This window comes from Candoia aspera, chromosome 7 (assembly GCF_035149785.1).
Source record: "Candoia aspera isolate rCanAsp1 chromosome 7, rCanAsp1.hap2, whole genome shotgun sequence".
Taxonomy (NCBI): domain Eukaryota; kingdom Metazoa; phylum Chordata; class Lepidosauria; order Squamata; family Boidae; genus Candoia; species Candoia aspera.
Genome location: NC_086159.1, coordinates 42,052,504 through 42,079,138, shown reverse-complemented (window position 1 = coordinate 42,079,138; position 26,635 = coordinate 42,052,504). Strand labels below are relative to the sequence as shown.

Here is a 26,635-nt window from a genome sequence, read left to right as displayed (position 1 = left end):
AATTTAAATGAAGTCAGGCTCCAGGGCTAGATGGATTATATCCTAGTTTACTGAAGGAACTAGCAGAGGTGATCACAGAACTGCTGTTGGTAATCTCTGAAAATTCTGAAAAAAATGAGTATTAGCAAGGTCCAGCAAACATCAACCCCTATCTTCAAAAAGGAGAAGAACTCAGCTGCACATCTATACCAGGCAAGGTTCTCAAATAGATTATTAAACAGCATAACTGTGAGCTTTTGGATAGGCATGCTACAATTAACAGAAGCCAGCAATAGGTTTGCAACAAACAAATCACAGCAGACAAACTTTATCTCCTTCTTTGATAATACTTACTAGCTTAATAGATCAGGGAAATGCCTAGACATAGAATACATGAACCTCAATAAATCCTCCAAGTCTCTCACGGTACTCTTCTTAATCAAATGGTAAAATATCACCGAGATAATACTACTGTTTGATGGACTCACATTAGGTTGAATCAGTTTGGAGGAAAGTATTGAGCTGAATGCCTAAATATTCTGTCTTGGGCCTTGTAATTTCAACATTTTTATCAATTACTTGAATGAGGGAGTTAAGAGCACTCTTAACAAGTCTACAGATAACACAAAGCTGGGAGGGGTAGCAAATACTTTGGAGGGGAGAGACAAGATTAAAAAATATCCAGATAAGCCCAACTAGTGGGCTGAAATGAGTAAAATGGAATTTAATGGAGAAATGTATTATTATCCAAGAAGAAAAAATGAAAGACAAAGCTTAGGAAGGGGGAGACTGAATGCTACATTTTAAGATTCATCCTCCTACACTAAATACTTTTTTATTAAAAAGCTAAAATATTACACATATAGTTCTTTTCCCTCCTTACCTAATGTGTCCTGAAATTGCAAAGTTCCTTCACCAACATTTGCTGTGCTAACAGCCTAATCTGTTCTTAATGATCACTTATATTACTAGATTCCACTTGCAAGTTGTTATCTGGCTTGGAGAAACTGTCATTTAAGTCATTTTGCTACAACTTCATTCTGCAACATCTGGTAAGCAAGAACAAAGTGAACACAATTATTCTAGACAAACAACGATATTTTGTCAAAGTACTACAGGCCTTCTTAAAAAAGGAAAATAGTAGGAATGTGCAAAATATTCCTGTATAAATGATTCCATGCTTGAAACTGCTTTAAGTGGCCTATGCCCAAACCAAACACAAGAGTAATTCCAGGCACTTTGATCCAGATTTAAAAAGTAACAAGATTGTTTTGTTCTATATATCAGAAATGTAATAGTTTCCAAAATATCTCTCTGCCATTCTTTAAATGGTAAATCTGTCAATAAAATTGGTAAGGTCTGAAAAAGAAACAACATCCTAGGGAAAACATTCATCTTAATCACAGATATTCTTCCCATGAGAGACAATTCTCATGAGACCACAATTGGGACTGGCAGCTCTGTCATTAAGCAAAGTAGTTGCTAAGTAGGATATCTCATGATCGCGACTATGCTTTCCTTTTCCCTACTCCTCCACCCTTTGGAATGCTCAGCTTGGGGCTGGGATAACTAGGAAGAAGGGAATTAATGTTTGTATTTACATTCATTGGAGAGGAAGGAATTACAACAGAATGCTTGTTTTTTTCTCCCCCCCTCGGAGAGTGGAGAGATTGCTTGAACAAGGGGGGGGGGGAGAGAGAAAAGGTGGGGGGACCAAGTGATCTCTGTAGGCAAGCTCTCCTGTGTCTGACCAGTTTTTTTCTCCCTACCAACCAGAACAGAGAGACTGGAGAGGAAGGGATTACAAGAGAGTAAGAAGGCCCACAATGGGGGATACACTGGCTGTTTGTGTAGTGTGCTTGGGGTTGCGGGTGCCACCACATTCCTTTTGATGTAGATTCCCCATTGTGTGCCTGCTTACTTTCTTGTAATCCCTTCCTCTCCAATCTCTCCACTCTGCAAGTTGTGGAAAAAAAAGAAAAACAACACGTCAGGCACAGGACAACACGTACTGACTGTTATGGCAATCACATCACTGAGGGATGCCATGAAAGTTGCAAATGTGGGCATTGGTCATAAACTTATTTTTTTCAGCACCATTGTAAATTTGAATGGTCACTGAATGAGGCAGTTGGTAAGCGAGGTCTACCTGTAATTTGGGAGGGAAGCAAAGAAAAAGAAAAATGTTTCCTTGATGACAGCCAACATCTATAAGGAAACAGTGAAAAAATAAAATTGGGAGGTTCTAACCATTCTAATGGCTGTTGACCCGTGTGCCATAGAGGTTCTCCTTTTCTGCCATGTGAACATCCACAGTGGTGGCAGCTGAGGGAAGGGAGGGCTTTGGGAAGTTTGGGAGGAGATAAGCTGATGGGCCATATCACACTGGGGGTTGGTAGTCCATCACAGAAAGGAATATGGGCACTGGCAACAATACTGGCCATGGTGGCCATGGCTAAGAGAAAGGAAGGAGGGAAAGAGGTAGAATATCAGGGGGTAGACAAGCTGGTGGGATATGCCACGGTGGCAGCTAAGATCATTCCAGTAGTCAACAGGCTCAGAGGCCACATGGTGAGAACAAAGAGGGTGACATGTACCAGCTTTGTCCCACTACTCCTGTAAAATCACTCCAGATTTGTTTTCTTTTGGGCAAAACCCAGAACAACTAAAACATTCTGGATGCTATCATTGCTGAACTTCACCTTATCCAAAACAGTTAAGTATAATTTCTAAAATGCGATGGCCCATTTCAGTTTAGAAATAAAACACATTTTTGGTTTCATGCACACCCCTAGAAAACAGGTTTATGAGTGTGAAAAGGAAGATCATCACCCACATAAACCTAGGAAGTGGCATTAAAAATATAGACAGGTGTTGACCATAAGAGACAGCTGCCACACCTCCACTATGTAACAATCACTATAATCTTTTTAATTACAAACTCTGCAGAAGAAAAACATTTATAAATATATGCAAACCTGTTGCTTAGGTCTATCTGAACCACAGAAAATGAGTGACTATTCATTTCATAAAAAATGGATAATACAGAGTTAATAGAACATTAATATTATCTGAAATAAAATTCAGATGTGATTATTGTTATAGGCTCATCTCAAACGTTTTAAACTTTTCAAAAAAAGAGTCCATAAGATCATAAAAATAATACATATCTAAACAGCTCAGTTATATTAGAATATAAATGTGATGCCTTGTGTGTCATAAAACAAGACAGAGTGAAAACCGAATGGCTAATAAATGAATGTGGACTGAATATATAAGTGAGCAAACAATACATAAAAACATTGATGTGGTTTGGCCATAGGGGCAGAATGAATGAAGATCATATCATATATCAAATACACAAAGAGTAAATGCTGACAAGAATGGAAAGACTAAGGAATTCATCGATAAATGGAGCTAATGAGATCCCTCAAGCAGAGAGAGTGAACAGTTTAAACAAAAAGCATTGTACAAAACTGTATAGACAGGGTGGAAGCAAGGATGGTTTTGTATCTTTAAATTCTTTTTCATACTACTTACTCTTTTTCTGCACTTTCCATAATGTGGCTCATCCTGAAATGGAAGAGTGTGATGGGTATGTATAAATATGTTATACTCAGAAATTCCAAAGTGATAAGGGAGTCAGAGAAGAAAGAAATGTTAGAGCACAGCAACATATTGACCATAACAGACATGTTATTGAAGAACAGGAGGCAGCTGTGGCCAGGGGAGCCTTTGTACAACTGTGTCTTGTGTGCCAGTTGCACCCATTCCTGGACTGGGAGGCCCTGCTCATGGTCACTCATGCCTTGGTCACTCCTGATTGGACTACACAATACACTCTACATGGGGCTACCCTTGAAAACCATCTGGAAGCTTCAACTGGTCCAGAATGCAGCTTTGTGGGTAGTTATGGGTACATCCCATTATGCCCATGTAACATTGTTACTCTGTGGGCTGCAGTGGCTCCCGGGTATGATTCAAGGTGCTGGTGACTGCTTTGAAAGCCTTATATGGCATAGGACCAGGTTACTTGAGGGACCACCTTCTTCCAAGAACATCTGCTTGCCCACACACTCCCACAGGAAGGGCATGCTCCAGGCTCCTCCTTTTAAGTCTTGTCATCTTATGGGACCTAGGACGCATGCCTTCTCTGTGGTTGCCCCTACTCTCTGGAATGTTGCCCCTACTCTCTGGAATGATCTCCCCCTTGCCTTTAGGAAAGCCCTTAAGACATGGCTCTTCCCCCAGGCATTAGAGGTTGGTTGAGTGGGAGCCTCCCCACCTCAAGATTGTTTTGTTGTGTGCTTCATTACCATTTTACCTTTTAGAAATTGTATTTATATATTATTTGCTTGTTTTTTTACTTCTTTTCGATTTATTGTGTTTATGGTGTATGCCATGCAGAGTCACACAGTCTGTGTTGGGCAGCTTTACAAATTTTGAAATAAACACTGTAAAAATAAATAAACATATCAAATAACATAAACAAGAGCCTTCAAGTGATCATTCCTGAACTCTAGAAGACGAACCAACATATATAGTGGTATAAAATCTGAATACCACCCATATAAAGAAATAACTATCCACATGGCATATTAGTACATATATTTATTGCACAAAAAAAGTTTAGCTAATGTTCAGTATATGTGAACACTCAAGCAGTACATGACACTACAAAATAAGCATGTACTTGTCCCCTTTCATTTCCAATATATACCACCTTTCTAATCTTTCTCTAAAACAACTACTTCCTTTTAATTCTTATGGTATATATTTAGACATAATCTAAGTATAGGTTTGAGTTGAATGATCTATTTCTGTTCTGGGCATCCGAAGTCTTTTCCTACTACATCACCCATTTATAACAGATGACAAAGAGATAGCAAGACTAAACAGGACTCTTGCAAACTGCAATTTGGGAATCTGGCTAAGGAGCCTGGATTACCCACTTCACTGAATAATTCCAACACCAATAAAAAGCGTGCTTATGAAAATTTATTTCAGCCCTCAGTTGGAAGAAAGTGATTAGAAAGTAACAGGATAGCTGATACTGAATAAAACTAGTAAGAAAAGCAGAAGTTACTATGTACTACTGCTCAAGAATTTAACATTTCAAAGCCTATAAAAAGAACATTTCTACTGCCTGACAAAAATATTTAGTATTTCTAAATGCACAAGTAACAAATATGTTTTTCATCTGTCAAAAAAAAAAAGAGATAAATCTGAATCCTTTTGCAAAAGTATCAAAATATGAATCAACAACCAATAATTAGTATCAAATGGTTAATTTTAAAATATTTTGCTTTTTTCTAGTTGCAATTAAAAATTAAATAAACTTGGTATTTAAGTAATATATAAGTAACTATCTGAAATTAATCAAGTTTGACAGTTAAGAGAAAGTTCCTCAAATGAGCTTCCTGCATCTTTCTCCAGATAAGCTACCTACCAATGTTTAAAATTGATTGAACCTGCTATCCTTTAACAGTACTGATAGCATCCCCAAAATAAATAGCAGTTTTTTGCACTTGTTCTGTCCAAAACACAGATGCAGACTTAGCTGCGCAAAGTGATGAGAAAACATCAATCATTCAGTACCAAATTCATAAGGAATAGACAGGATTTCCTCACATTCTTCATCCTAAAGTTTCAGGGAAGGAAAACTGAAGAGATGCTTCCCCATTCCTCATCAATTCTAGAAATACTTTCAAAAGAGATGGGACTTCCCCATGCAATTCCTGTTGTCAACAGATATCAACATATCAGTATAATATTTTATTTCCCACCCAGAATAAAAAAGAATTATTTACTTGTATAAGAATCATAAATCAGCTCTTTCCCCATAACTGTGCTCCAGATTTCCAATTATACTAGAATTAGCTTATATTATTTTGCCCTCACATTAACACAGAACATGTGGCATATCTCCAGAAGGAATTTCCAAATGAATAGACCTAAATAACCTAAATAATAAACTCACATCCAAATTAAGTGAAACTATAATAACATTGTATTCATTCACTCCACTACAGCAATAGCTTAGAGTACTTGTTAAGTAAAACATGGTATTAAACCAGTAAAGAGCATTATTCTGTTACATCAAACAGCATGAATTGAATATCACCAAAATCAAAGCAAGAACCTAGAGCAGCCCCAGTTCCCACTGCTTCAATGAAAATAAGTATTACTGAAAATAAATACTTGAAAGTGAGAATTGAGAAAAGAAATAATTTAAAATATGTTTATCTATAAGTTTCAGTACTTTTTTCCTATGGCAGCTGAACCTTCCAGCTACCAAAATGCCATCCTAGTAAATATACTTGCTCAAACAGTATTTTGACACATACAGTAGAGAATAAAAAGGAACACAGCTAGGATCAATTCCTTTTAAGGGCAAACAGGTTCTTAGCTTACTCTATGCAATATAGCTCAGGTGCTTAGAAAGTTTGTACTTCTCAAGCTTACCATGGACAATCAACACAACACACCAGCTTAAATCTTGTACAAAGCTATCTTCAGAAACCGCATTCCTTGTCTGTCCAATTAATAGCTTTTTTCTTTAAATCTAATTACAGTCTGATTCCATATGTAACAGTATGGAATAACAGTATATGTGTTATAACAGTACCTCCTTAGTCTGTAAGAGAAACAAAATTCATTTCTATAATACAAAATTCATCAGATATAGAAAAGTGTTACATGCTGGTTATTCATCGCAAACACATACATATAAATTTTCAGTTGTATTTTTTACCCTCTATGTTCAGGGGAGGAGGGAAAGGCTGCCTTTCCCTGCTATAAAGAGCCCAATTTTCATACCTTACATAATAGGATAGATTGCTGGAAGTATTTTTTTGTGTTAACTCCTTACTAGCATTTGCTGCATTAAAAGTCCACCAGACATTTAGAAAGTTATGTCAAATAAAGATAAACATTCTTACTCTGCTATATCAAGATAACCACAGGAAGCAGCTGCATGTAGAGGTATCCAGCCTTCATTGTCAGGTTGATTAATGTTGGCTCCATTTTCCACAAGAAATTTCACCATATCTATGTTATCATCTATGCAAGCCTATAAACAGAGGAAAAATGGTTAAAGTTGTGCAAGCAGTTTGCCAAATACAACTCTGACAATAGAGAAGAACAAATTTTGTGTGCCACCAAAAAAGTGAAACAAGCAGTCCCTGACACCTATGGCATATTTATGCATGATGCATGAATTAATCTGTACTTCCTTTATTTGTCCTGACTTAAAAAAAAAGGTCTTGCTAATTCCAGTTCAGTTTGAAACCTACCACTTATTTTTATATATAGTTGACTGGTAGTTTCTTTGCTAACTAAGTATCTACTTTAGAAATTTAAAATATTCTGGAAAATGTCTCCAATTTTTAATATATATGACAGAATAAGGTTAAAACACCTAAATCTAGACATAAGTAAGTTTTATTCAAATAGTCTACTCCATCATGACTTTTCTCCTCCTAATATTCTTCACTTTTTGACAAGTTTGTGAGGAACAAAAAACAAATTCTATAGATAGTTTTTAAAAGAAAGTTGTTATGATTGAAGCCACACTGAGTAAGAGAAAGCAACACATACTACAGGACGTCATAGTAAATTAGTGGCACCCAAGGAAAATAATACAGCTGTGTATTGAGTCAGTATCCTTCAGGTTATAATTCAAAGCTTTGCTTTAAATTTAAAGACCACTTAAGTAGCTTATAAATTTGAATTAGATAACACAACTTAAGATGTTGTTGTGTCTTGTCTTAAAATTTCAAAACTTCATCTCTGGAAACCATGGTACATATGCATTCAGCTAATTCTGAAGTTCTATTTCAGTTTTTTTCCTTACTATATAAAGAATATCAAGAAGATGGGTGTTTAGCAACCATCTCATCCTATTTTTTAAATTGCTCCAATCTATAAAGACTACCAGCTTTCACTGGATTTGGCAATTTTGATTACTCAGATCTTTTGTAAAAACAAAAATAATAATTTGGTAATCTCATGAGATTTGGCACAGATATTTAAATATTTTAATTTTAGGGGTCTGTACACAAACTATGGCCAACACAATGCCCCTATAATCAATGGCTGCATGTTGCCAACTTCTATTGTTGGCATTTTCACTGCGTACTATTATGCACTGAGATAGACAGATAAACAGGTAGGCAGGCAGACATAGACTTCACAAAGGAATTCTTTAAAATAAGAGACTTACACTATCAAAATTAATGCCTCCAAAGCACATAACTTAAAAACACACTAAGCTAAATGTTTTGTTCTTTAGCCCTTCAGTTAAAGAAAATATTTTATGTATCCAACAATGCTGTGTGCTAAACTGTTATCTTCTTATTCTAATGTCTTTAGAACCCCAAACAACCATCTAAATCAATGGCACACAAATGAACGTATTGTCTCTAACAGTGGTCTTAATGCCTGATTTAGAGAACGTGCCATTCTTTTGAAGTAATGACAAAAACTGCTTGTGAGGAAAATGAGAAACTCCGTACAGAGTTAATTATTCAGAGAAAACAAGGCATCCATTTTCTTATGCATAATTTTGCAATTATACACACAGAGTTCCTTTTGGTAGATGGGAAGCTATATAAATTTGCTTAATAAATAAGCATTTCATGTTTGTCATCTTTTGTTAAAATCATTAAGCTACAATTTAAAAATAAAGTTATAACTAAGTCACAAGGCTCCTTGCCTTTAACCATCTAACTCAAGTTTCAAACTAAATTATAATTTTTAATAACCATAGTTGAGAATCCATGGTTTACATTTCCAAACATACAATTTGCAAAAAATAATATTCATAGCAGTTTCTCTAATTTTGTTTCCCATTTGTTTGCTTTATAAATTTGTAAGGATACTTTTGTCATCATATTTCCAGGAACTCAGCTTATGACAATACCTAGCCTTGCAAACTAAGATACGTAAACCTCATTTCAAACACAACTTTCTGGTTTGTTAGATAGTGAAAAACCATGAAGTAATTCAAATCATATCATGTCATAAACACCATTTTGTATGATGTTCAAATTAAGCCTAGGCATCAGGGTACTCTGTATGTACAATTAAAATGCCTACCTAAGCAAAACTAGCAACATACTTTTAACGTGTTTCCAAAAATATTAAGATTAGATTACATCTATTTTTTCTTTTAAAAAAAACCTCTAACTGGTTGAAAATGCTTGGCAGAAATTGGTCAGTTTGCTAGTTTCATATTGTGGCTTTTGTACATTGCCTTGAGTTGCCTTTGCGATTAGACAGCTTATAAATTGAAAATAATAATAAGTCATAATTATTCATAATAAAAACAATTCACATTGTTTTGTATATAATAATAATAATAATATAGAATTTGTCCTCTAGTACATATGTATTTATCTTTACTGGATTACCTTGTATCTATACCTCAGTAATATACAAATTTTTTCAAGGAAGACAAATCTCAGCTTACATTGTATTGCATTTCAAACTAGAGTCCTGATTTAAAGCAAATCTTAATCAATTTCTAAATAAAACCAACATCAACTATGTTGAGAATCTGACTTGTTTCATCAATCATTGTTTATTTTAAATCCTGAAATACTTTGAAAATGAAACTAAAGAAGGAAATCCTGAGGAGGGGGAGAAGAATGGGACAGGAGTGTAATTCTTCACTAGGCTCACCGCAATTCAACTTTCCAACAAAACAATGACTTTGTTCCATATAAGCATAAATGGTCACTCAGTTTGTACTCTCTACTGTTGACAGGCCAAAATCACAAAGTTGGGAATTAAGAGATAATTAAATGTTTCCATGAAAAGTGATTTTATTTTCCAAATTCAGTACTATGTAGAAGTTCTGTTATTACAACAGTATTATGTATCTAATGGTTATCTGCAGTCACAATATTCTTTTGCATGTCTATATGCCTACACTTAAATTCTAGAATGTTAGCTGCAGTTCTAATGCAGGAGATTTAAAAAAAGGATATTAGATGGTTAAAGACAATTGGAATTTCTCCCACTTTGGATGGGTGCCTTCAGTTCACTGCAACACAAACTAAGTTGACCATATAAGGCTCTGGGATTCCCATGTAAAATGCTCAAATACATTAACTATATATTTGCTAAAACAAAATGAGCTTCTAAAGCTGAGTCTCAAGTGTCCACATATTAGCAGAAAAACATACACTATGAAAATGGTAATATAATTTAAAATTTTCCAATTTAAAGAATAATTGGAAGTGATCAAAGATGGGTATGGAACTATACTTGCTAGATTTGAAATTAGGGGAAGATCCTGTTTCTAGTAACAGCAGTAGCAGCTTGGTCATATTTTGTGTTCCTACACTGACATAGAATTGTATTAATTTAAGGCTTTCTACAGTAATGATAATAGCTATGAAAGAGAGGTTCATAGAGCAAAGGGAAATGGAACTAATCCATTTAATGCAAAGAACTGGAAACCTATGGCCTTAAGCCATACAAGGTTCTCACTTTAATTTCAAAGCCCTATTATAAGCATTCAATTCAGACTTCTGATAAAAGCTATGTATCTCTCCCTCAGCATCTAGTGATCCCACCTACCACTTGTTTCAGCCTTCTCACTAGTGACATGAGATGCATTTCCTAACATATTATCGCTACCAGGAAGTGAACAGGAACAGAAAAATTGAGGAGAAAAATTGTCCATACCTGACTGACTGACTGAATCCCCATGTACACTATCGCAGAAGTTTCTTAAATTGAGGCAGGAAATTTTAAGGTTGCAATAGTACAGAGTGAAACAGCGTAAGCCCAATATATGATGTTCATAAACTGTGAAAATAGCACTGAGTAAAATGATGCTTTGGAGTCCTTGGTGCTCTCTGAGCTTGGTTGTTTGCTTGCTGACATTTCATTACCTGACTAGGTAACATCACCAGTACACTGTGCATCAGTGCAAACAACCAAGCTCAAAGAGCATCAAGGACTCCACAGTTCAACCCTGAGCTACTTATATCCTCTTCTATTAGTACTTATCCTAAAAAATATTGATGACTGCCTTGAACTTTAGAATCCATTTTTACTAAACATAATCATAACAAAAATAAGACTCATGTCACTTTAACAAATGACATACATATTAGGCCTGTGCAGTACAGTATCACTTCTCTTTGTGGAGCCCCTATAGTTGGAATTGAAAGAACAATTCCATACAATGCCTTGACTGAAAAAAGTGAGGCATTCCACCCCCAACATCACCAATCAAGGCAATGATGGAGGCCACTTCTCTTCAGTGGCTGCTTCAGTGGATGTGCTGCTGGGTTCTGCAAACATGAATGTATGAGCAAAAGATAATTAAAAGCCTTGAAAATAGCTGCTTGAATATGTGTGGTTACATCAAGCCTTTGGCAAGTATCAGACACTTTGACATTTTGTGGAACAGCCTCAGAAAGAACTGAGATCAAGGCTTCAATCAAAATGAAACACCCCTCCAAGGCTGCATCCAATTTTTATTTATGGCATACGTTTTTATGAACCACAGTAAATTTCCATCAGCTGCAATGAAAATCTGTTATTTTTTCACTTCAAGCAGCTTAGTTGTGTTAGTCTTATGCAGCAAAGATGAGTATTGTTCTTCCTCCATAGTAAACAGTTAATCGTCACAAAAGCCTCACAGAATGTTACTTCTTGATACATTTGATAGTGTACAAGTTTTAGTTTCCATATTAGCAGGATAACTGTGGCAACTTTATACAGATAGTTTTATATATCAAATAGCAAAGTTGTGGTATGCCCTACACAGAATGGAATCTCAACCTGATGTCCACGTCTTCTTAGAATTTAAGTTAATTTTTTTGTCAAAACGACCTCATGTTTATCATTTTAGTTCAAATGATAAAACACACTGAACAGTGTAAGACTCCTAAAAAATGGGTCAGGAGTCTGAAATTACACACAAGATCCACTAGTTTCACACAGAATACTGTGTATGAACAAGGAAATATGGGGATTTTACTTTTCAGTCCCAAAAGATAAACTCCTGAGGACTGGCAGATGCAATGGTAATTAATGCAGCACAGGAGGATTCAGCAATATCAACAAATGAATCCACCTACTTGGATCCAGAACTATGAATTTTATAATACCTGTCTATCCAGTTTATTTTACATTCTATCTCTAGAACTTATATATCTTTTTATAACTTTTTCAATTTTCTGGGTTAGGGGCACCATATGAGAAAATAAAAATACTATCACAAAATGGCAGCCATTTATAAAAGCTGCCATGATGGGCATGACTGTCATTAACAAGTATGACTATGTTGAAAGCCTAGAAGCCAGAAATATGAATATAAGGCAAAGGGGGACTAAAACACACAAATCAAACTGATTCTTGTGAATCATTTTCACAAACATATTACCTCTCTTGCAATTGACAAAATCCTGTTGCTTCACACCCTGAGCACATAAATCGTATTTTTCCTCAACAATTTTACACATAGTACCATAAATATTCATTTCACATCAAGAACACACAGACCTGTCTCTTCTTTCAGGTTTCTATACTCTTTCTCCTTGTTCACTACAACCTTTTTATTCGTAATCAGTCTCTCCACTTTATTTTTTCACATTAAATTTGCTCATCCACCTCTAGGTTTCTCTGCTTTCTTTTCCCACAGCATTGTCACTCTCAGTGTATCCACATTCTTCTATATCTCTTTTTCTTCCCTCAGGTTCATCCTCAGCCCTCCCCCAGCTTCTCTACTTCTATATAGAAGTCTTCGCCATTACTAGGCATATACAATATGATTTATCTCTTATTTCTCCCTTCCTGCGGTTATAAATATTTCAAAACAAAGAACTAAGTTTTCACCATGTGCCTTACCTTACCTGTTAGCCCAGAAATATTCAAAGAAAGTTGGCAGCCTGCTAGAGTCTAGTGCTAAAGGCCACACTGTTTACAGGGATCAAATTGCTGCCCTCTGGAGTGCAATCCTAGGAAAAGACCCATTGGGTTAAAGAGCTGTAGACGGATGCTTCACTTTCACACATGCTCTGAAACAGTACACAGCCTTATTCTACTACCAAAACGTTTTATAACCAAGTTAAAAAATTAAAAATGAATGCTGTCAGCAAGACTGTTCAAAGACACAGAGAGATGTGCATCACCTTGCCTATTCTTATTTTATACTTTTAGAATTTGACTTGACAGAAGGTAGTACCAGACCAATTGGTAATTCTTAATAAGTCTAGATGCTGATTGGTAGCTGACAGATACAAAAGAGAATATAAGGAATATTACTTCAGCAAAATTGCTTTTAGCTCCATTAGTGAATTTATTTAGATTAATGATAATTTTCTTTAAAGTTGCTACTTTTTCCCTAGCAGAATTTTAAAACAAGAAAATATACAATTATTTTGTATCTCTTAAGCAGGTGTTTGGGTAGTACTTTTATGTTATGAATTTTCTAAAACATATTAAGACCATCAATATAAGAGAAGATTCTTCAGCTTATATGTGGGAATATGAAACTATTTACCATATTTCTATTTTTATGATTTATTGAAAAGAGCAGACACTGAAACTACAGTTGTTTACATAGGACATGTTTTATAGAATAAGTGTGAAATTCTATGCATAGTAATCCAAGAGTGGACATTGCTGAATCAAAGAATTTACTTCCAACTGATATAAAATCCAGCTGTTATCTTGTTTCTCTCAGTTTACAGAAATATACTGTCTTTGTAGTAAAGGTCTTTCACTAATGCCATGATTCATCATTCAGTGCAGGGTTAGAAATATTTTGGTGATCAGGGGTCTTACTTAACATTGTTTGGGAAGGTGAAACTGCACTGAGCAAGGTGATAATGTAAAATGGCCAGGGCTGTGTCACAAACATGGCTAGCACCAAGCTTGCCTACTTTTTCTTGGTATTTCCAGGACAGGGACTTTGTTGTATTGTTTTATTTGTTAAGCTATGTTGAACTTATTTCAGATCTGACACTGCAGTACTTACAGATTTCCCCACTGAAAAATGATGGCAAAACTATGTGTTGATCTTCAGGTACTAAGGTAACAGAAAATTATGAAGCCTGCAAAAAAAAAAAGGACTGCTCACCCATAATTCTGTAATCATCTTGTTCTCTTTGTTTCAGGTCATGCACAGCCACTATAATGTGGTTGCCAAATATAATAGTATGCTGGCCAAAATTAAAGGTGTTTCTTTTTTTTACTCTCTCTCTCTCTCTCTCTCTCTCTCTCTCTATCATATTTGTCACCGCCCATCTCCTCCGACCGGAGGAACTCTGGGCGGTTTACAATATAAAACAATAAATATGTAATAAAATTTCACTATAAAACACACTATAAAACAATTTCACAGAGCTACCAAATACAATAAAATCCAGATGGCTGTGGTCTCATTCAGTCATTGCATAGGAGGGGCACTTCAAGGCACTAGCCAGGCCCAAGTATGACTATTCTCCTCCCTGCCCCAAGCCCAGTGGCAAAGCCAGGTCTTCAAATACCTCCGGAAAGCTAGGAGGAATATTAAAGTATCTTTATACTTAAGACTACATTCCTGAATAATTTCACCAATTCATGTATAATGATGCTATCATTTGAATCCAGTTAATTAGGTTGATTTATCTCTTTGATATCCATGTTGTTCTACAGACTATATTGCCAGTAAGCAAGTCACCATGTATTACAAAGTTACTTAACTTAGAAGAAATTAATAGTTTCCCAGGACATGGTTCCATCTCTTTAGCTGCTATTCCTATTAGAGGTTCTCTTATGTTATTTCATGAATTACTATATAAAGTCACATTTATCATGCTTGGGCTTTGCAAAATACAACTTTATTAAAGGGGGTTAATTATAGAATAGACACCCTCCCCCCAAAATGCAACATTGGATTACAGAACTATATGAACGTCACAAGTCAGAAGTTACAGACTTCTAACAATAAAATGCTACTGGAAAGGATGAAAACGCTATAAAAGCTATGAGTGCTCACAGTATCAAATAAGAAGTCATCTTTTATATGCTTAGAACTACTTTCACCTGTCAAACTTCATTTTTAATTGTGTACAGCACTTTCAATGGTATAGTATGCACTTTCTAACAGTATTTCATTGCAAATCTACTCAATAATTCTTCCCAAATAATCTCTATACCTTACTCGCTTTAAAAAATAGAAACAACTGTGAACTTTTCTTCCAGTGGATAAAACAAATTCACATGTAAAAGTGGCTAGAAATGAACATACCAATTGACTAGCCAGAAAGTTTAATTGATGAGCTTATTAAAGAACATGCTTATTCACAAATCTTGAGTATCAAATATTTATCGGGATTTAGATAGACTTCTATAATACAACCTTAAACGCCTCTTATTTATCTCTAAAGTTGTTCACTCAATATTTGCTATAGTGAGACCATGTAGTTTTAAGAAACAATCCCAGAGGGTGGCAATGGCAAACCACTTCCACATTACTGCCAAAAAAACTAAATGGATATGTCCATGAAGTCACCAGGAGTTGAACCTGACTTGGAGACATTATCATTATGTTTTTAACATACAAGAAAAAACAAGATCAAATGGACATTACACCATCTTTACAGGGGAAATTAATTGTATCCCTCTAGAATAAAACTTCCTTATTCTGAGAACTTGTGGTGACTATTTGAAGTTTTCTTGGCAACAATATGGAAGTGGTCTGCCGTTGCCTTCTTTCTGTCAGATGATGGGCATTTAAAGCACCAACTATAACCCAAGGAAAATAATATTTATAAGCCACAATTTTATAGCAACTGAAAGCTGATACAAGGTATGATTATGGACATCTTTTCACAAGTCAGAGTAAAAAAAGTGAAAAGAGAAACTGAGTACATGTTTGTCAACAACTATACTAATGATACAGGCTGAGCTCATACACTGTGCTTAATAATAATTTTGTACGAATGGTTTGCTGACTCATATTTCTCATTAAGCCATAAATTATAATTTACCAGCAATAATGGCTGCAACTAATAAAAGAAACATTTATGCCTTTATGTGGCAGTTACCACCTTAAAGCCCTTACAGTACAGCATGAGGATATATCAGGCAACATCTTGCCAAAATCGAATCTGCCCATCCAATAGAATTGTTTAGAGAGGGCTGTTGCAGGTCCCCCTTCTTGTGAAGTTCATGGGACATGGACCAGGTGATAAGACTTCTCAATGGTGCCCACCATGAGAGATGTTGGTGAACTGATTGAAAGATTATCTCAGGCTAGATGTGAGGGCTCTGGGAAAAAGTTCTTCAAAGAGATTCTGCCTTAATTACTGTAACTCTCTGTAACTGCAGCTGGGAAATTCCTATTATAGTTTCCAAGATTCTGTATCTACCCCTGACTAGCATTCTGTAAGGTATTTTATGGAAATCCCTGTCATTCTTGATTCTTTGGTCTGCCAGCTATGTGTACCTGTTCCTGGACTGGGAGACCCTGCTCACTCATGCCTTGGTCACCTCCCATATGGATTACTGCAATGCACTCTACATAGGGCTGCCCCTGAAGAGTGTCCAGAAGATTCAGCTGGTCCTCAATCAGTGCACTTCTGTTCTGTGAACTGCATTGGTTGTCAGTATGCTTCTGGGTACAATTCAAGGTCCTGGCGATGAACTATAAAGCCCTTCATGGAATGGGATCAGGTTATTTGAGGGACCACCTCTCTCCAATCACATCCACCCTTCCCAGCAGCAGAGACATGCTCTGGGTCCCATTGGTTAGGAAGTATCATCTGGAGGGGGTCAGGAAGAGAGGCTTTTCTGCCATGGTTCCTGTCCTTTGGAACATCATCGCACCAGAGATCAGATTGGCCCCAACCCTGCTGGCTTTCTGTAAGGTCTTGAAGACATGGTTTTGCCACTGGACATGGGGGCCTGAGAGGGTAATAGAACCTGTGAAGCAGCTGTGTTGACTGTTGTCAATGGGTATTAGAATACCTTAGCTAAGAATTTGGTGATATATTTTTTATATTGTTATTAAACCTTTGTTTTAATTGTAATGAGCCACTCAGAGTCATATATTTGAGAAGGGAGGGAGGTAGTATGTCTAATCAGTATTATTAAGCACTGAACGTAGGGTAGAGTTTCTGAAAAGTAGAGATTTACTATCATGACTGCTGTGAATTCTGACACCTTAAGATAGTCTGGTTTGATTCCTTGTTTTGGATTATTCTATACCTCTTTTACTAACTTGGCTTTTAGTCTATGTAGGTTCATGTTGATAATTTCAGCATAACTTGGGCTAAATTAGAAAGAAAAGCTATTCTGAATCCTACTGCTGAGCAAGCATCTTCCTTATGTTATTCCTTACAGTTCTGCAAAAGCATATATGTTTGTTTCACGTGATAAACAAAGCCTCTTTGTAAGAAGCTAATATCAAGTCCCTAAACTTCCTTATGATCTCTTTATATTAAATATAGTTAGTTATTACTCCCTCAGATATATTTGTTTCTTCTATGTATTACTAGAAATTATATACCTTATGCATATAAAAACACTAGTGTATTAGGCCTGCAATAACTCTCCTGAAAGCTTAATTTTCTTACTTGTTGAACCAGGATCTATTTTATCAGGCAACATTCCATCAATAATAGCTATGTAACTTTCTCATTTTAACAGCTGATAATAAAACATTAATACTGCTCTGCCAATGCCACATATCAGTTGTAGCAGTATTTCTTAAATTCTAATAATGGTAGGCTAGTATTATATTCATATTGCAGATGAAGGACTAAGGCTCAAAACAACACTTGCCCAAAATTATATAATAAATGAAACAAAGAAAGGAATTTGAACCACAGATATCCTGAAATCACCTTAGTTTCATTTTCTTTTATGGAAAAGGAACATCAAATACCTAGCCCAACCTATGGTCAAAGGAAACAGACCTCATCTAACTTTTGTGTGTGCATGCATGCGTGTGTGTATATCCATCCATCCATCCATCCTCCATCTATCCACTGGATAAAGAATTCCAGTTCACTGATACATTGCAGTCTGCAATTCTCTATAGCAGCTACTGCCCTTTGGAACAGCATTCCCTTTGCGATTCAGTTGGCCTTGACCTAACGCATTTCAGTAAGGCCTTGAAAACCTGTTTTTTTCCTTGGGCACTGAGCTAGAGTATTGGATGAGCCTATGTCCTAACAGTCAGGAATCACGCTGAGACGAGGAGTAGGTCTCTAGTGTTTATTACTGCTACATAAGACCGAAAATCCTAACAAACTGAAGAAGCATGGGAAAACCCAGACAGATAAACCCCAAAGGTTAAGGCGGGTCTGATTTGTGTCTCTTTGAATGGCTGCTTAATTCCTCAGTACTACGCATGCGTTTTCCCCCCTGGATAGAGGCCCCCTCCTGCTAGCCATCAGTACTCATGACAGCCTGTCCTGAAATGACTTAGAATTGAAATATGTTGTGGTTTGCCCTCAAGTAACCTGTGTTGTGCTATTTTGTGTGGGTTTTTTTGGTTTTCATGGTTTTAATCAGTTGCAAGCTGCCCAAAGTCACTACAGGTAGTCATTGATTAATTACCCCAATTGGGACCGGAATCTCAGTTGTTGAGCGAATTTGTTGTTAACTGATCTCTCAGGTCATTAAGCGGACAGAGTGAAAGAGGTGCCTGCCGAAGGGTTTCCCCTCCCCTCCATGCACAGAGGGGAAATCCTTGGTGGGGCTGGAGGAATGAAGCAGAGATCTTCAGGATTTGAGCTTTGAGCTTTGTTCTTGCAGCTCCACGAAGGGTTTCCCTTCCCCTCTGTCCCCTCCACTTGCAACCTACCCTGTTGGCTTCCCCACTGACTTTCTGGGGAAGCCAGCAGACAAGATTGCAAATGGTGATCACATGATCGTGGGGTGCTTGGTAACCAATCATAAATGTGAGCCGATTGCTGAGAGCCCAAAATGCAGTCATGTGACCACGGGGGGTGGCACAATGTTTCACGATGGCTGGAAGTGCTTTACAGGCCGTAAAGCACCCTTTCCAAGGCTGCTGTAGCTTTGAACTGTCATTAAGCGACCAGTCATTAAGGGAGGACTACCTGTATTTCTAAGTTGGGTGGCCATATAAATTGCCTATATAAAGAAAGAAATAGCAAAAAAAAAAAAAGAGACTCCAAATCTTCTCTTGTCCCATTCAGATTGCAGCATATTATGAGATTCTATCTGCTGCTTATGCAATAATGAATTATGAAATGAAAACATACTAATAGTTATTTTTCAGAAAGGTTAAAAAAATCCCATTTTCAAATAAAGAACTGTACCTCACAAATGAAGATAAAACAGCAGTTATTTAGTTACATTCATATTCAAGTGATGAGTAAGCTACTATTCTGACACTATTAATCCGCAAGGCCTAGGCAGTCTGAATTATGACGAAGGGTGAAAGGTCCCCTGTGCAAGCACCGAGTCATGTCTGACCCTTTGGGGAGATGCCGCTTTTGCGATGTTTTCTTGGCAGACTAGAGTGGGGTGGTTTGCCATTGCCTTCCCCAGTCGTCACCTTCCCCGGCAAGCTGGGCACTCATTTTACCGAACTCAGAAGGATGGAGGGCTGCGTCTACCTGAGCTGGCTACCTGAGAATCCAGCTTCCGCTGGGATTGAACTCTGGTCGTGGGGAGTTTAAGTTGCAACACTGCCGCCTTACCACATACCAGATTATAATTCCCAAGAAAAAAATGGGGCATAAAGCTGTATTTAACATAGAATTTACTTTATTAGAAAATACAAAACAAGAGCAGCACAGATATATTCATGTGAAAAAGTACACCCCAGTGAAATCTTCGACTTTTTCAACATATTTCAACATACCGATATTTGATCTGTATTCATTTCAACAATATTGATAGATAAAGGGGATATTATGAGAGACCGTTTGGTCTAGTGGTTAAGGTGCTGTCCCAGAAACCAGGGGATTGTGAGTTCTAGACCTCCATTAGGCATGAAAGCCAGCTGGGTGACCTTGGGCCAGTCACTCTCTCTCAGCCCAACCCACCTCACAGGGTTGTTGTTGTGGGGAAAATAGGAGGAGGAAGGGGTATTAGGTATGTTTGCTGCCTTGAGTTATATAAAAAAAAGGCAGGATAAAATCATTATCATTATTTAAAAATAATATGCACCATTTACATTTTATAATCCATTGTGTAATTTAAATAAATATAAATGCAAATTTTGCATGTGGAAAAAATTAGTACACCCCTACATTTATCACTACCTCAAATACCTAAAATTAGAATCAGATGCACCAGATCAGATGCAAATGGTTAGAGCAGCCTTTCTCAACCTTTTGACCTGAAGGAACGCCTGAAATATTTTTCAGGCCTCGCGGAACCCCTGCACATTCAGGCTCAGATATAGGCCAGAAGTTACAAAATTATTATATTTGTTTCATGTGTAGGCCTGTATATATGCATTAACAGTATTCTTAAAGTAAAAATAAAGAAGGAAAGTTACCTCTTGAATGTGAAGTTGCCTGAATTTGAAACATGTTTTTAAATAAATTGTGATCTCCCAGGGAACCCATATTGACCTTCCAAGGAACCCTGGTTGAGAAACCCTGGGTTAGACAGGATCTGGGAGGAATATGTCTTATTTAAACTTCAGACATTTAGTTTGATTTGCTCTTTGTTGTTGAAGTGTGTGGTATCCAGATTGCAAGAGCTCTCTGAGGCCTCCAGAAAGATAGTTATAGATGTCTATGAGTTTGGAAAGGGAATTAAAAAGATTGCCAAACAGTTGGACATCAATCATTCCACCATCCGGAAGATCATCTACAAGTGGAGAAGATTTCAAACAACTTCCAACTTGCTCAGGCCAGGCTGTCTTAGCAAGTTCAGCACAAGAGCAAAACACAAGATGCTGAAAGAAATCTCTAAAACCCCCAGAATTTCATCATGTGTCCTACAGATAGCTCTTGCCACTACTGCCATCAGAGTGCATTAGTCTATCATTAGAAAAAAGATGCACAAATTAGATCTATATGGAGGTGTGCCAGGAGGAAACTTTTGCTGACCAGAAAGAAAATCAGGGCAAGATCAAAGTTGCTCATGAACACTTAGGCAAAGACCAGGACTTCTGGATTTGGGAGTTGGAAATTGGGAGCTATTCCCAGTATGGTTGGGAAGAGAATCATATTGCAGTGGTTCTCTTCCTTCCTTCAACACCCATTCTAGTTGGTGTTGGGGGGGAGAGGTCACTTTCTTTGCAGAATGCCTCAGGGTTTGACACTCTCCTCTGTTGTTCAACATCTACATGAAACTGCTGGGTGAGGTCATCTGCTGATTTGGGGTCCAGTATCACCAGAATGCTGATGATATCCAATTATATCTTTCAATCCCAGGCTGGCCAAATGAGGCTGTTGAGGTCCTGTCCCAGCACCTGGAGGCTCTGCAGGGGTGAATGGGAGAAACCAACTCTAACTCAATCCTACCAAGATCGAATGCCTGTGCCTGCCAGGAAAGCCTAAGATCTTCCATCTTTACTCCTGGATGGGGTTGCACTTTCCTATTCAGGAGTGGTGTGCAATTTGGGAGTCCTCTACACAGCTCTTGCTTGAAGAGCAGGTGGCAGCTGTGGGCAAGAAGGCCTTTACACAGCTCCATCTGGTATGTCAGTTGCACCCCTTCCTGGATGGGGCAGCCATCCAGACTGTCACCCATGCCTTTGTCACTCCACAGCTGAATTTTTACAATATGCTCCACATGATGCTGCTCTTCAAGACCATTCAGAAGCTGCAACTGCTCCAGAATGCAGTAATGCTTCATGACCTGCCCTGGTTGCCAATATGCTTCCAGACTATGATTCAAGGAGTTTGTTATCATTAATAAAGGATAGGGCCTGGTTATTTGAGGGACTGCCTATCTCCTACAGTTTCTGCCTGGCCAGTAAGAGCCAACATAGTGGACATGCTTTGGACCTCTTCGATCAAACAGTGTCATCTTTTGGAACCCATGAAGTGCCTTCTCTGTCATGGTGCCTGCCCTCTGGAATGAGGTCCCCTCAAGGATCCATATACCTCCCACCCTAATGGCATTCAGGAAGACCTTAAAGACCTGGCTGTTTTCCCAGATCTTGGGGTAGGGTGAAATAAAATATAAAATATAATCACAGCAAGCAAACAGGGGAAACTGTGTGGGAGACTCCAAGCAGCATGGGCAGTGAAGCTTCATAGTGAACTGCACAATATCTGCAAATTTTGTCCTCCTGCCCAAAGAAAAGCCAAATTATATTACATCTTCTGGAAATGCAAGCTTATATCTTTTTTGACAGGGAAAAAAAAAGGCTTAAGCAGAGTTTCTATACTGCAATAAATCAAGGAGGCGAGGAATTCTTGGAAAAGACAGATGAAGCTCCTCAGGAGAGTCAGAGAAGGGAAGAGAACACAAAAAGAGAGACACATAGATGCATGTGATGCAAGAGGGTCAGGAGGCATTCAGTCCTGATGGAGCTCAACAACTGGTATCAGACTAGAAGACACCAAACAAGAATCAAGACATTTTGCCTTCCATAAGTTCAAAAAACCCAAGATCTCTCTGGGAAAGAAGAGGCACATTGTGGTGGTAGGTGATTCCATGATAAGATGAACTGAGGCCAAAGTGTGCTGATACAATACTTTGATGTGAAAGAAGGATTGCCTTTGAGATGCCTTTGAAATGCAGAAAGTGAAGAGTATGTTGCTAAGATACTACCACCCCCACCCCCCAATAACTAACTCTTCCTAATGACTGATATGGACAACAATGCCAGAAGAGAGCCTGAACAGATCTTCAGAGAAAGGAAGATGAAGACACTGGAAGAACAAGTAATGTTTTCATAAAGCCTCAAATTAAGGTCTTCACATAAGATAAAAGATGGTGCCACCGAGAAGGATTAGGGCTTCTTGACTATGGACCTGAAGGTCCCTTGGAAACAGGTGACATACACCACACAAAGACTGGGAAGGTTGTGTTCAGCAGGTGCCATGTCAATTGTGTGTACCCATAAATGCTTTTTGTTGCTTTAGTTATTTATTTGAGCATTTTTTTAAACTAGACTTAAAGGGGGAGAATAGCAGAAACCCAGAACTAAGCATACTGTCAAGGACTGGGTTCAGCTATGTAGGAAACAAAAGGAAAAGCACAAGAGTAGAGGGGCAACTCATGATGCCATGAGCTAAACCGTGAAGGGCCACCCAAGACGGGAAGTTCATGACAGAGAGGTCAGACTAAATGCGATCCCTGGGGAAGGTAATGGCAACCCACCCCAGTATTCTTGCCGTGAATACTAAATGGATCGGTACAACCAGAGATATGTCGGTATACCATCGGAGGATGAGACCCCCAGGTCAGAAGATGGTCAAAATGCTACTGGGGAGGAACAGAGGATGAGCTCAACTAGCCCCAGACGTGATGATGCAGCTAGCTCAAAGCCGAAAGGACGGCTAGCGGCCGATGGTGCTGGTGGTGAACGGCGAATCCGATGTTCTAAGGATCGACACACCATTGGAACCTGGAATGTAAGATCTATGAGCCAGGGCAAATTGGATGTGGTCATTGGTGAGATGTCAAGATTAAAGATAGACATTTTGGGCGTCAGTGAATTGAAATGGACTGGAATGGGCCACTTCACATCAAATGACCACCAGATCTACTACTGTGGACAAGAGGACCACAGAAGAAATGGAGTAGCCTTCATAATTAATAGTAAAGTGGCTGAAGCAGTGCTTGGATACAATCCAAAAAACGATAGAATGATCTCAATTCGAATTCAGGGCAAGCCATCTAATATCACAGTGATCCAAATATACGCCCCAACCACAGGCGCTGAAGAAGCTGAAGTAGAGCAGTTCTATGAGGATCTGCAGCACCTACTGGACAACACACCTAAAAGAGATGTTATTTTCATCACGGGAGACTGGAATGCTAAGGTGAGCAGTCAGATGACACCTGGAATTACAGGTGAGCATGGCCTGGGAGAACAGAACGAAGCAGGACATAGGCTAATAGAATTTTGCCAAGACAACTCGCTCTGCATAACAAACACTCTCTTCCAACCACCTAAGAGACGGCTTTATACATGGACTTCCCCAGATGGACAACACCGAAATCAGATTGACTACATCCTTTGCAGCCAAAGGTGGCAGACATCTATACAGTCAGTAAAAACAAGACCTGGAGCTGACTGTAGTTCCGATCACGAACTTCTTATTGCACAATTTAGAATCAGACTAAAGAGATTAGGGAAGACCCACAGATCAGCTAGATATGAGCTCACTAATATTCCTAAGGAATAAGCAGTGGAGGTGAAGAATAGATTTAAGGGGCTGAACTTAGTAGATAGGGTCCCAGAAGAACTATGGACAGAAGTTCGCAACATTGTTCAGGAGGCGGCAACAAAATACATCCCAAAGAAAGAGAAAACCAAGAAGGCAAAATGGCTGTCTGCTGAGACACTAGAAGTAGCCCAAGAAAGAAGGAAAGCAAAAGGCAACAGTGATAGGGGAAGATATACCCAATTAAATGCAAAATTCCAGAGGTTAGCCAGAAGAGATAAGGAATTATTTTTAAACAAGCAATGTGTGGAAGTGGAAGAAGACAATAGAACAGGAAGGACAAGAGACCTCTTCCAGAAAATTAGAAACATTGGAGGTAAATTCCAGGCAAAAATGGGTATGATCAAAAACAAAGATGGCAAGGACCTAACAGAAGAAGAAGAGATCAAGAAAAGGTGGCAAGAATATACAGAAGACCTGTATAGGAAGGATAACAATATTGGGGATAGCTTTGATGGTGTGGTCAGTGAGCTAGAGCCAGACATCCTGAAGAGTGAGCTTGAATGGGCCTTAAGAAGCATTGCTAATAACAAGGCAGCAGGAGACGACGGCATCCTAGCTGAACTGTTCAAAATCTTGCAAGATGATGCTGTCAAGGTAATGCATGCTATATGCCAGCAAATTTGGAAAACACAAGAATGGCCATCAGACTGGAAAAAATCAACTTATATCCCCATACCAAAAAAGGGAAACACTAAAGAAAGTTCAAACTATCGAACAGTGGCACTCATTTCACACGCCAGTAAGGTAATGCTCAAGATCCTGCAAGGTAGACTTCAGCAATTCATGGAGCGAGAATTGCCAGATGTACAAGCTGGGTTTAGAAAAGGCAGAGGAACTAGGGACCAAATTGCCAATATCCGATGGATAATGGAAAAAGCCAGGGAGTTTCAGAAAAACATCTATTTCTGTTTTATTGACTATTCTAAAGCCTTTGACTGTGTGGACCATAACAAATTGTGGCAAGTTTTTAGTGGTATGGGGATACCAAGTCATCTTGTATGCCTCCTGAAGAATCTGTATAATGACCAAGTAGCAACAGTAAGAACAGACCACGGAACAACGGACTGGTTTAAGATTGGGAAAGGAGTACGGCAGGGCTGTATACTCTCACCCTACCTATTCAACTTGTACGCAGAACACATCATGCGACATGCTGGGCTTGAGGAATCCAAGGCTGGAGTTAAAATTGCTGGAAGAAATATTAACAATCTCGGATATGCAGATGATACCACTTTGATGGCTGAAAGCGAAGAGGAACTGAAGAGCCTTATGATGAAAGTGAAAGAAGAAAGTGCAAAAGCTGGCTTGCAGCTAAACCTCAAAAAAACCAAGATTATGGCAACCAGCTTGATTGATAACTGGCAAATAGAGGGAGAAAATGTAGAAGCAGTGAAAGACTTTGTATTCCTAGGTGCAAAGATTACTGCAGATGCTGACTGTAGTCAGGAAATCAGAAGACGCTTAATCCTTGGGAGAAGAGCAATGACAAATCTCGATAAAATAGTTAAGAGCAGAGACATCACACTAACAACAAAGGTCCACATAGTTAAAGCAATGGTGTTCCCCGTAGTAACTTATGGCTGTGAGAGCTGGACCATAAGGAAGGCTGAGAGAAGGAAGATCGATGCTTTTGAACTGTGGCGTTGGAGGACAACTCTGAGAGTGCCTTGGACTGCAGGAAGATCAAACCAGTCCATACTCCAGGAAATAAAGCCAGACTGCTCGCTTGAGGGAATGATATTAAAGGCAAAACTGAAATACTTTGGCCACATAATGAGAAAACAGGACACCCTGGAGAAGACGCTGACGCTAGGGAGAGTGGAGGGCAAAAGGAAGAGGGGCCGACCAAGGGCAAGGTGGATGGATGATATTCTAGAGGTGACGGACTCGTCCCTGGGGGAGCTGGGGGTGTTGACAACCGACAGGAAGCTCTGGCATGGGCTGGTCCATGAAGTCACGAAGAGTTGGAAGCGACTAAACAAATAAACAACAAGAGGGGCAACTTAGATATTGGCATGAAATTGCAACAGCAAAACCAATTAAGGAAACTACAACGCTAAAGCTACTCCAGTTTCAATGTTTCTACATGAATGCACAAAATATGGGAAACAGAGAGAATTTGGAATCCTAACATGGGAAGAAAAATATGATGTGATGGCATTGCTGAAACTTACCTGGAAGGCTACAACTTATTCAAAAATAACAATGCAGCAGGTGTTCTGCTGAATGTAAAGAAAACATATGCCAACACAGAAATTCAAGAATCATAGCATGGATATCCTGAGTATGTTTATAAGAATTTAAAA

At 38.3% G+C, this 26,635-nt stretch overlaps 1 protein-coding gene across 3 annotated transcripts in view; it reads right to left on the bottom strand.

Moving 5' to 3' along the window:
- PPP1R12A (protein phosphatase 1 regulatory subunit 12A) overlaps positions 1-26,635 on the bottom strand; it is a 131,889-nt gene that overhangs the window by 91,444 nt on the left and 13,810 nt on the right. For all 3 annotated transcript variants that reach the window (XM_063309003.1, XM_063309004.1, XM_063309002.1), the window contains exon 2: positions 6,921-7,051. In XM_063309003.1, the coding sequence (XP_063165073.1) occupies positions 6,921-7,051 (131 nt within the window). The remainder of the gene's footprint in view (positions 1-6,920; positions 7,052-26,635) is intronic.